Below are 15,739 nucleotides of genomic sequence, written 5' to 3' on the forward strand. Positions count from 1 at the left end.
GAAGATCTGGTTCTATCACAAAGCATTCAATAGAAATAGCCTGTAAATGAGGGTCTAAGACCCAATTACTTATTTGCTTATGATGTGCTTGTTACTCTGAAAATACTTTTAACATGATGGTCATAATAATTTGTTTTGTTTCAGCACATGTGAAAAAGTCTTGAGTATTTTCTGACTCTTTCATATGTTTAGTTCCTGTACTCCAGCAGCCTTTTATCAATACATTTTTTCTCTTATTTATAATCATGACTTGCTACTGTGCTACTATTTAAAAAGTGTTAAGAAGGTGAAAACTTTCACATTATGTCAGTTGTTACAGAAGTATCAAGTTTGCAAACCCAGTCTCAAGCAGCCACATGGACGCTGTATGGTTCAGCATACGGCACTATGTTGGGACTTTACTGACTTTGCTCCTGACCAGCACTCTCCTGACTTCTGTGACTAAGGTAAACACAGGTTATACGTTACAGTTCTAGTAACCCATCATTAAAAAATGTAATAGGAGTAATGACTGACTTTATAAACAGTTGCTAAAGTCTCTCAAAGTACTGAGATGACCAATCTGCTGATTTAAAAACATATTTTATTTAAACATTTTTAAGAAATAGGCTTTTTTTTCCCCAAGGCTTTTAAAATATCAGTTTAATCAGTTTTTTAAATAAAATTTTAAACTACTTTTGCCATTTTTAAACAAAATGTTGCTTCAAAAGACACTCTGAAAGTTTAAAATAAAATAAAAATATTTCTTAGTTTCACAGATTTAACACCTCTCAAATTATTTAATTGCAATATCATCCAAAACATTAAACTTAAGCATGATATATTTTATGCAAGGGTAGATTAGTTAATTTCAGGTGCTTAACTAAACCTTTATATACGACAGTACTACACAACTTTCTCACTCTCCTGGAGTTATAGTCAGCCCTTTGAAGTATTTCTTCAAGGAGAAAACAAGAATGTTGAAACACTGCTGCAAGGCATGAGGTGGACTGATTTACTGCACTAATATCCTTAAATGTACCAAAAATAAAGTTCTTTCATAACCTAAAGCTTTTATTTGCTGACGAATCAAACATACCAAATAGTTCTCGTCTTGAAAGGCATAGTGCAACGTAGTAATCCACTGACAATCTCCATTCACCAACACATTTCTCTCCTCTCGGAAGCAAGCTGTCTAAAGGAAGAGAGGGGAAAAAGCCATTGTCAACATCACCAAGTAGTTTCCACAGGATGAATATATATGGATGTTTTATGGGATTATTTAAAATTACTGAACAGAGGTCTCTATTCATTGGAGTTCAGTCTGCACAAGTGACAAACCAGGGAATCTCCGCAGCCTTGTATTCAGGCATTCAGTCACTCTAATCCTGACTGTGACCTTAAAAAAAACCCCCACCAACACACAACACCCCCCCTCAAAACACCAAAAAGCACACAAATCGATTTGAGTCAACACTGAATCTTTGTTCTATAATGTATTTTTAAAAGACAGAAAAATGAGAACTTGTCACTGCAATCTGTAGCAGAAAGATTACGGCTCTAGGACAGTAAGTCTGGTTCTTCTGAAAAAGACCTTTGTGAAAATAGTTTCATGTATACTTTTCTTACATTACACTTCCAGTCACTGCCAACACACTATAGGAAATAAGCAGATTTTACTATTACTGTCTTATCTTTGTCCAATATAATATTTTTCATTTTCAATAATCTTTCCTCTACTTCCAATAGCCCACTGCAACACTTCAGAGAAGCAAGCTCTGTGTAGCAGGTTTTCTCAGCATCTTTACATAAAACCAACTTTCATAAACTTCAAGCGAGTCCTCCTTAATAAAAATATATTAATGTTTTTATTGAATCAGAACTATCAAGATGCAGCCCTTGAGACTCTCTCACTACTCTCAATTCAGAGAGCCATTATTAGGATATTTGGTAGCTGCAGTTCAAGTGCTTGCGTTCTGGGTAATAATGGATTTTTTTTTTTGGTCATTGCCACTTGTCCAGATGTCTTAGAAAATGTACTATGGAAAGAACATTCCTGGGAAGCCCAAGCCTTACCATATACTGATTGCATCTTATAAAGGTATCTCAACCATTTTTTTCCCCCTAAGGAAGCAAAAGTGAATTTACATTTCTACAGAAGACGACCATGCTGTGGCCACATTGCAAAGTTAGTAATTATTGGTGCAAAGAGATGTAAATTGTAATTAAATGTTAACTGAGAGTGGTTTAACGGTTTATGAACGCGAGGCCAAAGTATCACTCTACAAAAAGTTTGGCAGCAACAGCAGCTCCAAGTAATCCTGTCTCCTGCCCACAGCACCAGAGCACAGCACTTCTCAGTTCTTCTGGCACCACGATGTGAGGAGGCTGCCAACACAGAAAACTAGTTTGTTTCTTTTTGAAGACATCAGTTCCTTGAACCAGTTCACTGTGCAACCTCAAACAGCGAGGGAATGTTACCAACACTTCAAAACCAGTAATGCTGCTGAATACTTTGCATCATGAATTCAAAGTATAAAACTCTCCTTTTCTGCTTACGTTAGCTTAAAAGGCCGTGAGACGTGCCTTGAAAAAGCACGACAAGCTACCTAATTGGCCAGTCAGGACTTATTTGGAACTGTCAGCAGTAATATACTAATGATTATGTATTTTCCTGTCAGCACAACGAATACAAACGGTCCACCTTATCAACACAAATGGCATGCCTATTTTTGCTTGCAACCCATTTACGGACGTCAGTTGATATTCACTAATCTTCCCTGTATTTTAGTGGCTTCCGATCATGGTTTTTTTTTTTCTTGCAGCTAGTACACAATTAAGGACTGTTTAGATAAATTTTTGCTATGTTCAATAAATCATAAAATGCTTCACATTACAATTCACAAAACAAACATAAACCAGTATAACAACATGCTGCTTAGACCACTCGTACAGTGGCTAATGAAACACCTGCAGTCTGCTTTTCAGTGGAACTGCCCACTTAAAAGGCTACTGTATTCTTGCAGGCTTCATTTTAAAAAACTAACAAGTTTTACCACATTTGGGGAATCTTAACACCCAGACGTTCTATGAACTTGATATGCAGGTTATAAAGTCATGCTTATCCAGAAAAGCCAAACCAAGCACGCAAACTGAACAGGAAAAGACAAAGGGGCATGGCAGAGAAGACGGTTCTTTTATTGTCCTTTGTAGATGAGGAAAATCAGCAGAAACATAACTTGAGTGGACTGTTATTGTCCTAAGTGGGTACTGGGAAAACCATTGCTCATTACACCTCTGTCTTGGTGGATAACCCTCTTCCACCTCTTGCCTGCCTGAGAGGGTAAGAGGAGTTAATAGCATAATTTGAAGACAATTTGTAAACAGCCGTCTTCTCAGGACATCTCTACACATAGAAGTTTCAGCTATTTAGGTAGACTATTTAATTAAGTCACTTTAAAAATGTCTGTAGTAAGCCAGCATAGCTGTATTTCCATTAGAGCTTGGGAGCCCCCTACAAGCATCTGGGTTTAAAACAATTCTGTACTGCCCAATGAATTAACCCAACTGAAATCTGTGTACAAAGGGCACTAAATTTCCCCCATATAGGGGAAGGCTTAATGCAGAACCGCTTAATGCACAGCCAGGAGCGTGAACTCTCCTGACAGCTCAGAGAACAGCTGAGTGGCAGTGGCTGTCGCCGCTTGTAAAGGAAAGCACGGACCGATGGACAGAGTGTGACTAAATCAGGCAAACACAGAGGTGAAGAGGGGCTTAGCAAGAGGGAGGAGATTTATTCACAGGAAAAGAGCTGGCACTGACTCACTGAAAGGAAGGGAGGGACTAGGAAGGGTAGGCTGCGGGGCAGGAGGTGTCAGGAAGGGGACAGAAGAATGGGACAGGGAAGGGTCAGCAGACTCAGTCCTCGGCAAGCAGCTAGCCTTCGCCCCTTAACAGAACTGCTGCAAGTATTGATGGACTACACGTATTTTCCTATAAAACCTGTTGCTCATTTAACTGCCGATTTATGTAATACTACATTTGCCATAAGGTTTTCCTTGACAGTGCAAGAGCAGGTATTCTAGGAACATGCCACTTCCCATGGCTTATTCTGAGCAGGTCCTTTCCTAATCTGTAAAGTACCCATTCACATTTGCATAATTTGTTGTGACAATGTACATCTCCTTTCATCAAAAATACCCTTTGTAAACTGATTTACCTTTTTAACACATTTTGTTTTACAATCTGAATCCATGATTCCAAAGTATTTAGTTATAGTTTCACCAGTTCTATAAATCCTGTTACAAACTGTAGGACTGTATGCTTTCTGAATGCAAGAGAAAAAAAGACCTTTTCATAATGTTTTTGTATACAGCTGTCAATGTCATAGTAGCACCAATCTCAGCTTTCATGTAGTCTTTAACTTGCCTTTATTGTAAACAAAAATCTGGCCAATAAATTCAGGGTAAGAACTAGGGCAGACTGTCTGGTAAACGAATACACACTAATGCTGAGAACAACAGATGTCTGGAAGGGACTGTCAGACTTGATTGCATTAAAACAGCTTAAGAAAAAAAGAAAAAAGAATGAAGGTCCTATGCTCATGAAATAATTCTTCCTAATCTGGAAGAGCTTCAATGTAATTTATCTAATGCCATTTAAAAAATTCTCTGCGTTAGAGAACTGTATTACTTACCTCTGCCCTTTTAAGCATTTCCCATTTATTTAGAATTTTCATTGCATAAATGCGCTCTGTACACTTCATTTTAACAACTGCAACCTGAAATAATAAGATACCTTTATTTAACAAAAGAATGGTCAGAGAAATACAATATTTAAACAGCTCAATATTAACAAAATATTAATAAGTTACTAAGGAGTCATCAGCGATCAGCTCACACATTGATAAATTACAGCTTGAGTCTTTGCTCCTTCTATATTCCTCTTACATTACTACTATGTACTTGATGCACAGCACACCATGGGTGGTCAAGCGCTCGTGATCAAGTACACGGGGGATGATACAGGAGGAGTATGAAGCATTTCTTATGAAGATGTGTAGTAAAGCTGCATTGTTTGCCAAGAACAAGCAATGCTTGTACACCATGCCTTCAGCCAATGAGGCAACATTTAGAAGGACAGCCTGTGAAAACAAGGAAGGCTGCTGTCAATAGAAATACACTACATTTGACTAATTTGTTTTCACATTTCAGATTTTGGAAACTTGAAAGATATTTGCAAATTAACATGCTTTTGTGTACTCCATGCAGATATTCAAAAAGAAGCAAAACCAGTATTCATTTACTTATTCATCATTTTGCTTGAAGCATTTTACTACGCATCCTGTGTTTTAGACTTGCTCAGACTGGTCTATTATGAACAGTAGTTGTGCACATAACTGTACAGTGGAAGAAAAAGCAGAAGAAAACAGAAACTTCAAGGCTTAAGAATGGAAAGACTTTATTTTGACCAAGACTTGTATTCTCCAAGACCAAAACTAATTCTTCTTGTAGTAATGCCATCATTTCCACAAAATTCTTCCAGCTGGCAAAGAAAAGCAGGCGTCACTACTGAGACAGCAACATTTTCACAGGACTATACATGGACTGCTTGAATATTTCTGCTGCTTCTCACCTTGTCTCTCTTTCAGAAGTAGGAACTGACCAGCTTTCATTGCTTTTAACAGAGCTCTAAATAGCAGTGGGAAAAGTAACAGGAATCACATCAGCTTGCCTCTTCTGTTGCTTAAAAACTCTTATCTATAAGGGATTCAGGAGCTGCAGCAACTCTAAGAATAGGCTAACTATGAAACAAGGTTGGAATAATGCATCAAGCAGAGCAACACTATACAAAGTCAGAAGTCCTGAGGAGGGAAGAGGGAAATAAAATATCTCCCTTCACCTTACCAGTACAGAAGCTCCAGATGAGGGCCAGGGGGATGACTGCTCCTCCAGAAACACAAGAATGGGATATCCACATTTAGAGAGAAACCTGACTCTGCAGATGCATACCTAAGCCTCCCACCCCTCGGTGCGTGAAGCTCCACTCACCAGGTCACGTAACGGATGAGCAACACCTAGTAGACACCTGCACACAGAGTCATGTAATGGAAACACATCTTAAGAAAAGGACTAGCAGGCACCCATCACAGGAAAGACATGGGAAACTGGCCCTAAACACAGCTGGGAAAGACAGAGCATGAAGCAGCAGCTTCTGTAAGGTATGTAGAACATCCACCACTACATTACACCCCAGTGTCTCCTGCCCTACAAACACCTCCTGCAGACACTGCTTGTGCTTTGGGGGAAGGATGAGTAAGATGAGAACATCCCGTCTGAACACATGAGGTTCTTTGGGACAAATGAAACTCTTCAACACTGACTTTCGGTAATGGCCTGAAACATTTAGCTTTGTTCCTGTCCTCGTCAGGGCCTTGCAGTTAAAAGCCAACCTCTCTACATTGCACTTAATTGCATTATTTGCCTGATACAGCTGAAGGCACACTGTAAGCCAAATTGCACATTAAAAGCTTTGGGCAACAGCAAGATGCTGACATTACCTGCTATACATTTTGTACTCTCTGCCGTACAGAACATGACGACTCAGGACACATCCCCATCTCCACGGAAGGGACAGACCAAACCGAGCACGGTTACCTGTTGCAGACGAACAAAAGCTCTGAGGCAGAAGCAATTTCCAAGCGTAGCTCTGCGAACCCTGAAGTAGCAACATTCAGGTGTCATTACACCACAACGCTAGAACTGCTCAGCCATTTAAGTACCAATACAGCGCACAAATCAGAACCCAAGTACGCATCTACTGCACTTTATCTAAGGAAGTTTGAAGCATGTTCAACTGCTGAGGAGCGATGTGAGCCCGGCATCGCAGAGGACACGCACAGTCACGGGGCTGTGCAAATTTAGAAAAGAAAGTGGTGAATAAGAACAGGCCTGGGTAAAGGAAAAAAAAAAAAAGAAAAAAGAAAAAGAAAGCCAAATCTGTAGGACTTATTCAGGAATTTCCCAGTTGCTATCTATATTAGAGCTATTTATTTTCAACTGAAAGGACTGCTTAAAAAAAGTCCAATTTCTACTTTCTGGAGGAAGAGAATTGTCTTTGGAAGAAAAAGTGGAATGAATAAAAGGAAAGTTGACTCATATTTTCACAGTAAGTGGTTATCAAGTTATGGCACCAGTAAACACACTGCTGCTTTAGTTTTAAGGGTGTTCTGCTTCTGTCCCAGCAGAAAAATTCATGTAACCTACAGCAAAACAGGTAATTCCCCAAGAATTTTATCTGTCAAAAGAAACCTGAAAGGTGCAGAAGATGCCTCACAGAAGTAACAGAACTTCGGCCTGACTAGACCGCACCCCTCTATGTATTCTAAGCATTAGGTTTGTTGTTTTGTTTTTTTAAGAAAACAATCAGAAAAGCAAAACCCAGGGAAGCACAAACTAAATTATGCCTTGATAAACTGAGTACTACTATAAGCAAGAATATTGCTCCAATACTGCAAAAAATCCTACACTCTTTGTTCCATAAAACACCTCAGCGTTTCCTCGAGTTATCTTTCTTTTACTTTCTTCATCAGGTGGCAGTATTTCTAAGTTTACATTCATCATATAATGCTTTGGCTGCTTCTGAGATGCTGCGCTGTAGTTGCTTTTTCTTACTTTTGTATTAATTACTCTTTCTCCGGCATACCTCAAATTCAATTACAATAACCACACTGACCACTTCGTGAGATCAAACAGAAACCTCTTATATGGCAATTGTGCCAACCATGCAAGATGTCAGGTTTTAAATATGATGGCTCCTATACTACATACCAATCCACCACATCTACTAACATAAGAAAAAATACTCGGCGTTCAGAGGTATTCCAAAGGACGCAGATTTGTACACTACTGCAAATGCCTACTTTAAGAACAAAAGCATTGCTTCTGTCTTGAAAGTTTAAAAGTCTACTGGCTGAAAAGTGCTCATGTTATGCACAGACTGTAAAAAAACAGGATTTAATTTTGATGCTCAGTCTTCATTTCCAAGGTTATTACAACTTACGCTGTAAAAGAAGTTAAAAAAAAAGGTATGTTAAGGATAATGACAGGAAAAAAAGGCACAGGCAGAGGTATAAAATAGCTTCTGAAGAAGAAGATTTAATAACCTAAAATATTCCAGGCCTGGAAGAGATAACAGCTATGACAGGCATACAAAACCACAAATGCTGCTGAGAAGATGAACAGAGAACAATTATTTGCTGTTTCTCATAACAGAGAAATTGAAAAGCATCAAATAAAATAAAAGGGTAGCAAGATTAAGGAAGTATTATTGTCACACAACAGTTTTGGAACTCAGCCACAGGCTTCTGCGGACACCTAAGTCTTCAGAAAGTATTTAAGTACCTGCTTCATACCCGAGTAACACCCGTAGCAGAAGTCACAGAGACTACCGACCACTGAGTTACAGGTGTGGTTTGGGAGTCCCTGAACCCTCGGCCGCTGGAAGCTGGGAGTATTCAGCTCTGCTCTGGCCTCGGACTTTTCCTACATCTCTCTACCTGGCCCAAGGGATGGGACGTGGGCTAAGTAATCCACACACCTTTGACGCAGAACAACTATCTTTGATACCTGTGTCAAATTAAGAAAATTAAAACTTACCCAACTTGCACCTCATTACGCTAGGTTGGAATGGAGAATCGAGTGTTCCAAATACTCAACAATCACAGATTGGTTTGGTAGAGAGATTTAGGTGATTCTGTTTTACTAAGTCTTAAAACACTGATAAGGAAGAACTCCAGACGCAGGGGTTTCCCCGTCACTGCAGCCCCCTTCCAGGCAAGCCCCTGGGGATCTCAGCTCTCACCAGCTGATTTGATCACTGTCACTGCGACTGGTCACACTCAAGATGCACGGCAACAGGGACACTGCAATAAAGATCAAGTATGTTTCCTCCAGGACCTCAGAAAGCCTAATGAATCCTAGTGCCTACACTTCAACCAACCTAAGACATATTTATGTCAAAAAAATGTATGAGAACTGGGGCAAAAGCATAAGTGATAGCCAGCTGTGGTAACCACATGCCACAACACCCCATCAGATTTGTATTACTTCTGTCATCCATTTTCTTACAGTACTTTTTGCCTCAAAGCTCTGTTTCACTTGTACTGCAGTAAAATAAAAATGGAACCAATATAACTAAAATAACAGTTTTAGACTTTGGCAAGAGCTAGTGTTTTGCTTCTTGAATTGTTTTACAGAAGTATTTTGCTGCATTTTCATCTTCAAAAGCCACTTGATATTGACATTTAGGGTTGCAATGTGCAAAGCCAGCCTAGGCCAAGTTCCACCTTTCCTCATGCTCCGATAAAATCTACAGGGTGGGAATCTGAGCCAAATCAGCCTCTACAAACATGAGAGAACTTCCCACCACTGTACTCTGCCCTTTGAGTGACATGATCGACATTGGTAAGCAGTACCAACTTACAGATTTTCTTTTATGTAAACGATAAGCATGGCGTAAGAAAGGGCAGAAATCATTTAAATGCAAGACTGGATTTCCAGAAAACAATTAAGATAGTTAACAAAAAGCCTTTCTACCGGAAAGTTTGTAAATTCTTTGATGCTCAACTTGGAAACCATGCTGGCATTAGTTTCAAAGCAAAGATAAAAAAGCCACCTAACACACTATTCATGCTTGTGGCATGTTAAACTTTCAGGTAAAACTTATCCTCAAGGACTGGACTTTCAGGGATAAGGTGAAACTCAAATGCAAAACGTTCTCAGTTGAAAAGAAGAACAACATATAGATGATAATCCTCATGCAATCAGCTCATAATGACGGTTAAGAAAAAAGCAAACACTGGAATTCATGGGCAGATACACACCACTAGATAGGGGTAAACATTACAGCCTTGTAGAAATACAAACTCATTGGAAACTCCACTCACAGCCGCACCCCAGAGAAATAAACTTTATCTGGAGCAGGTGTGAAGGAGGACTATTGAGGTGATCAAGGAACTAAAGAGCCTCTCATACTACCGTGGGAATAGAAAAAGCTCTGCTTGTTCAAAAAAAAAAAAAAGTCAAAATGTGGATATGATTGCTACCTACAAATAAAACTGGAAGGAAGGACATCAGTAATAAGGATGATAAAAGATAAAAGATCTTCTTAGGCTAATGGGCAATAAAATTACATGGATAAAATTGTGTAAAATTACCATGAATTAACCTTTGGCAGGAACTTGGAATGGCTTTAGACATTTGAGCAGAGATTTTAGATAAGCCTTTCGACCGAGAGAAGAGACAAAATGTCATTTCAGATGTAAACAATTTATCTGTAATGTCTTACTACCAGATTCATAATTGAATATTACAGTCATTTCCCTCAGTTAAAGCTTGTACATGCCACTTTTACTCTACTATTTCTGTTTCATGCTATTGATACCTTGGACGCTAGCTACTGAAAAAATACTGCAGGAACTGCTTTATCCTCCCGATACCCTCGAATATGAAAAGTCTTTGCTATATAGCTCATTAGTTAACAGTTTTAATACTGCATCTTTGAGAAAAACCAGTCTGGACTGCTCTATCAGCTTTTTTAATGTCTATTTTACATACAAAATGAGCAACCAGAATATCTTTTGGTAGGGTTCATATGCCACGGTGCACTTTTCCAAAGCAAAATCTCTTTTTTTTTGAACACGATGGTGTGGATCTCCATGTCGTGCAAATAAGAAATCACTTAAAAGTGCCAGCCGGAAAGGTTCTGCAAAAGAAGAATAAAGGCCCTGAATAACACCTAAGCTGTTCCTCAGCAGTCGGGGGGATTGCAGAGACAAACGGCTGGTCTCGCAGTGGCACTACAACGAACTGTGTCTCTCCAGCTCCTCGCAATCTGCCTGTCACCATAGTAACTTGGTGCTGCCGTACAAACAGACACGGAGCTGGGGAGGACTAAGATAGCAACCAGCTCTTTTGAAGCTTTTTCAAAACAAAGCAGCTTCTTTCTTCATCCATTTCCACAGCAGAAAATAGCTTGCTTTGATATTTTTTTGTGAAGAACAGACTGTGGAAAAGCAGAGCTAATTAAATATTTCTTCTGCATCGTATTCTGAATGCTTCGACTCTTTGAATAGCTGGATGAGAAGTGTCATACGCTGTGTGTAATACTTAGGAATTCTGTTAATCTACAATGCAGGAAGGCACAGTCCCTGCTGGGGACCTAATACTGATCACCAAAGCTTCTGCATAAGTGAGACAGCCTTAATTGCAATCTGTAGGCTCGCTGTGCCCCAGGTGAATTTCCAGAAGTACGTAAAGATGTTAAGCTCAGTACCCTACAGCTGCAAGTATAAGGTGTGGAGAAGGCACAAACAGCTCTGCATCATATTGCCAAGCACGACTGATTGCAGGAAGCGTTGGTTTTGCATATTCATCCTGAGTCCCACTGCACCCTTAGCCAGTATATCCCTCATTAGGAACCATATAATTTACCAGAAACCAGTGGTACACACGGGATCAGTCTTGTTCTCTCAATCATTATTTATTTTCTTTGGGAAATAGATTTTTACATCTGTTGATTTCAGCTAAGACTCTGACTAAGCATCCTGAGTCGAGGCGACATGTCCTAGTACTAAACACTACACAGATCAAGTCTGTGCACAACAGCGTTTATATGAAAAGGTATTTCTGATCCAACCAGGGCAATAATACTTAGGTGGGGCACATTAAGAGTTTTAGTTATTTTTGTGCTAAGCAAGACCAAGCAGTTCCACCCTTCCGCTGCAACCACTGTAAGTGTTGCTCATTCAAGAAATCCTTGCTAACAAACAAGGGAAGGAAAACAATTGCTTCAGTCCCACGCTGCCAAATTTCCAGGAGGTATCAGCCACATTATACAATCCAAGTTCTCAAACAGGGTACATCTTGACACGGTTCTTCCTTCAACAACTGCTCTTCACTGAATTGTGTTCATCTACAGCGGTGTGCCTAAATGGTCCTTTACACAAAATGAGGAAAAGTGATCTTAAAGACTTACAAGTACATTACTAAGAGGTCAGACAAAGCTCACAAAGGAGCAAGTGCAAGTATTTAGAGCCAGACAGTCCCTATTCCTCCTCCTCTCTCTCTCACCATACTGCAGCACTGGTACTCCCAGTTCCCTTGGCATGCAGAGGCAAACACCAGGCACACAGAAGGCACCTCTTAGGCTGGCTAAGTTTCTCATGTAGGCACAATCCCACCAAGCACAGGGTCTCAGGACATTATTTCCTTTCAAATAATGGTCCACAGTGTTTCTAGATGGAAGGAGTAGTCCAGCACATGAAAAGTTCAGGCCACAGGTGGGTTTGGTTTTTTTTTTTCTGGTGTGGTTTTTTAAAGGTCTAAAAGCTGGAGGAGTTTTCCATTCTGTGGTCATATTCTTTAAAACTTCTCCTAAAGCACGTGTATTTTCACTAGTTAACAAAAAACTTCACCCTACACAACATACTCATTCTTGTTTACAAAGACAGACTTCTACATTATTTTATTAACAGAAACCAGGATTAAGACTACAGAAAACCATTTTAGTTCTGATTTTATTTCAGGGGTCTTTTCAATTACTATTAATTTTAATCCTCATGGAGGTTGCCCCTTTGCACATGAGTTATATGCCTATGCAAGCCGCAAAAAAAAGAAAGACTGAAAGCAACATTGGGACACTCACAAAAATGTTCCACCCAGCTGGGTATACACCCAGGCAAATACAGTCTAGGAGATGGGGAAGAGCACAAGCAGTTTATCCTTCTCATAGGTAGCATTTCAAATTATATGCTATTCTAACTGTCATGCACTCAAAGAACATTTCAAACTTTTCTTCATAACTATGAAAGTTCTGAAAAAATTAAATTATGTTCTCAAGCCAGTGACTCCAGGAGTCAGAGCCTTAAATGTTGCTGCAAAGGAGATTCAGACATTCAGTTTACCCTGATGCAAAGTATCTGGCTTAGTTTATGAGAAAGGGAGAACTGCATGTTTCGGCAGGTGGCTACAGAAGAAATCTCTAGGTTCTGAGCTAGGTTATTTCTGTCCTAGCATAATAATGAGAACTTCAAGAAACATTTTTTTCTCTTGCTTTCTCAGATCTCCCGTGCTATAAGAACTTTCACTCAGGTGGGTTTGGATTACCAGTTGGGTTTTGTTCTTACTTTGCTGGAAAAAGTGTGAAGAACCCGGCTGAGTTCTGGTTTGAAAAGGAGAGAAAGAAAAAGCCACTGACATGCCAGCACAGATACGTACTGGTGATTATATCAATCTGCCTTAAATTAGATATTGATTTCGCAATTGTGTCCACAGGGACAAGCTCACATGTGGCCTCAATCCTCTCTCCGGGCAAAGACCATCTTTCCTTGACTTACATGTTGTGTGGCAAAAATTGACCACTGATCCTGACTAATAACTAATATCATGCCTTTATTTTGTTTAAGGTATATTTCTTCAAAGCTACTGATTTATGCAAAAGTTCTTTGGTAAGACTAAAGCCCCTGGCATTCTCCAAAAAGTCCAAAGTAGGTAAACTGAGATGAATGGACTACAGTTTTCATCCTTTTTGAAGTCTGGCTTGTTTAGCTGCTCAGTGTTTAATTTAAACTACTTAATTCTAATAGGAATATGTTTAGTTTAATTCCGATTTATTTCTTTATACATTCTAAGAAATATTTTACAGGTATTTAAAAAATTTATTTCTAGCAGATAGTCGTGTTTAGATTGTTTTTTTTTTTAAACAAGAACTAATGAATAACCTTTAACCACTAGAATCCTATCAACCAATTTCTAACATAGTTCCTACGTATGTATGAACGTACTATGGAAAAATCACTTACAGCTCCCCCATTCAGTTTTCTGAAGTGTTGCTTTATAGAAGTCAGATGCCACAAGTCCCTCTCAAGAAACTAGATTTTATTTTCTTATTATGGAACGTCAACCTTTATATAATTACTACTTTATAATGCCTATAATATTTGGCAGGTATAGCAGTGTAGTATACACAAGAGTCAAAGGATTCATTCATAAGCAAAAAGCACAAAATATTCTCTGGCAAGTGGGATTAAAATATAACGAACTTAAAATCAACAATTCCTGCATAATTTAAACTGATCAAAAAGTTTCAAGCTGCTAAAACTATAAACTAAAACTTTTACTATTAAAAGATGAACAAGACAACATGATACTGACAGACAACTAACACCACTGACTTTGTGAGCACTCACAGCTCTAACAGAAGGATGAAATTAAGATACTTTCTCATTTCACTTCTGTGCCATTTCATTCCCACTGAGGGGGAGTGGGATGTATGAATTGCTTTACTTAAGTTTCGTGCTTTTCCAAATGAAAGAATATGAAAGACATTGTTGATTCAGGCACTCCAAACACTATTAATACAAGATTCCACCCAGAATTAGTATCTTTTATACACCTTAAGACTCTTCACCCAAAGCTAAGAAAGGTCATCCTACACCCCCTAGCAAGTATAAACCAAAGCCTCTTGAAGTTCGTATAAATACTTCATCTGCTGTTGTACTGAGATTTCCAGTTGGTCAATTTCTTAAGTGGAAAAGAGCATCTTTGTGAAAAAGAACAGAGCAAGTACTATGGAAAACAGCCCTTCCTTAAAGTTATACCATGTCAAGGCATTCCCAACACTGACTCCATCTGCAAGTTGCTATAAAGGGTTCCCTTGACCTGAAACCATTTTTGATAGCTATAGCATTCACAAGTCTAGTTCTGAAAAGATCCAGAAGCCACTTCTAATCAGTCAAAAGACAAACTGCCAAAACACTAATCTAAAATTCTTTAGATATCAGTGGTCAAAGCCACTACAGCAAGTAATTTGGCACAGCAAGACCAGACCCACAGATGAAAGAAGCCTGTGCTGAGCCTTCCCATTTATACTGTACGCAGTTCAGGAATTTTGCTTCAGACTGTATCTAGCCGGGTCTCCTAGACCAAACATGCTTTGAAGCTGTTAGGAGAGTCAAACCCAGTGACTGATTCTTATATACTCCTTGGGGCCAGAAGCACATTTGGTGCACACCTGGAATGGAGGTTCTGGTTTAGTTTCCTCTAAAAGAAATCCAGCTCATGCATAGCAAAATCATTCTGCAGTGAATCAAAATCCTAATGGAGAGGTAGACAGTTACCTAGTACTGTCTTGATTCTCTAGGCCTTTTATCTGCTCATAAACCTCTCTGCTCAGACCTCTTTTCTGGGCTTAATTTGTAGCTTTCAGCCCTTCCTTAGACTTAAGAAATTTTTTCCCATTTCTGCTTTTTCCTGCCAAACTCTTCGCAGTAACTTTTCTCTCTAGAAGCCATGTTCAAATAATACACGCCAGCTAAAAACAAATATTCGAGTGAAACACCCAACTGATTTTCATGCAGTATTTCCACTACCCTAAGATAACACTTCCTTTTGTAACAAATGTTGCAACTCATCAAGTTCAACATCTACTAGAAAGTGAACTTTTGTCTTACAGGTCAAGATGTTACTATTTATCTGGACATTTTACTTAAAATACTCAAAATTCCTTCAGCAGCTATGCTCGCGATGTAATGATTACATGTGAACTACATGTTACCTCATCACATCGTTAGATGATGGTACAGATGAAGAGATGTTCTTGAAACACTGATTTCTGTCTTAGGTGTCCACTTTCCTCAAAAGCAGTCTCTGAAGTAGCTTAAAAATATGTGGATATGAAGCTACTAGTTGACCCATTACCA

General features: G+C 39.0%; 1 protein-coding gene across 12 annotated transcripts in view; it reads right to left on the reverse strand.

The window, feature by feature from the left end:
• The window catches only part of CDC42BPB (CDC42 binding protein kinase beta), a 94,541-nt gene that overhangs the window by 48,735 nt on the left and 30,067 nt on the right, over positions 1-15,739 (reverse strand). For all 12 annotated transcript variants that reach the window (XR_011048155.1, XM_068400262.1, XM_068400261.1 and 9 more), the window contains exons 3-4: positions 4,676-4,759; positions 1,079-1,174 (exon numbers count right to left, since the gene is read on the reverse strand). Coding sequence is in view for 11 of the 12 variants with exons in the window: in XM_068400262.1 (XP_068256363.1) it covers positions 1,079-1,174; positions 4,676-4,759 (180 nt within the window). In the remaining variant the exon portion in view is untranslated. The remainder of the gene's footprint in view (positions 1-1,078; positions 1,175-4,675; positions 4,760-15,739) is intronic.

The sequence above is a fragment of the Nyctibius grandis genome, chromosome 4 (assembly GCF_013368605.1).
Source record: "Nyctibius grandis isolate bNycGra1 chromosome 4, bNycGra1.pri, whole genome shotgun sequence".
In the NCBI taxonomy this organism is placed as follows: domain Eukaryota; kingdom Metazoa; phylum Chordata; class Aves; order Nyctibiiformes; family Nyctibiidae; genus Nyctibius; species Nyctibius grandis.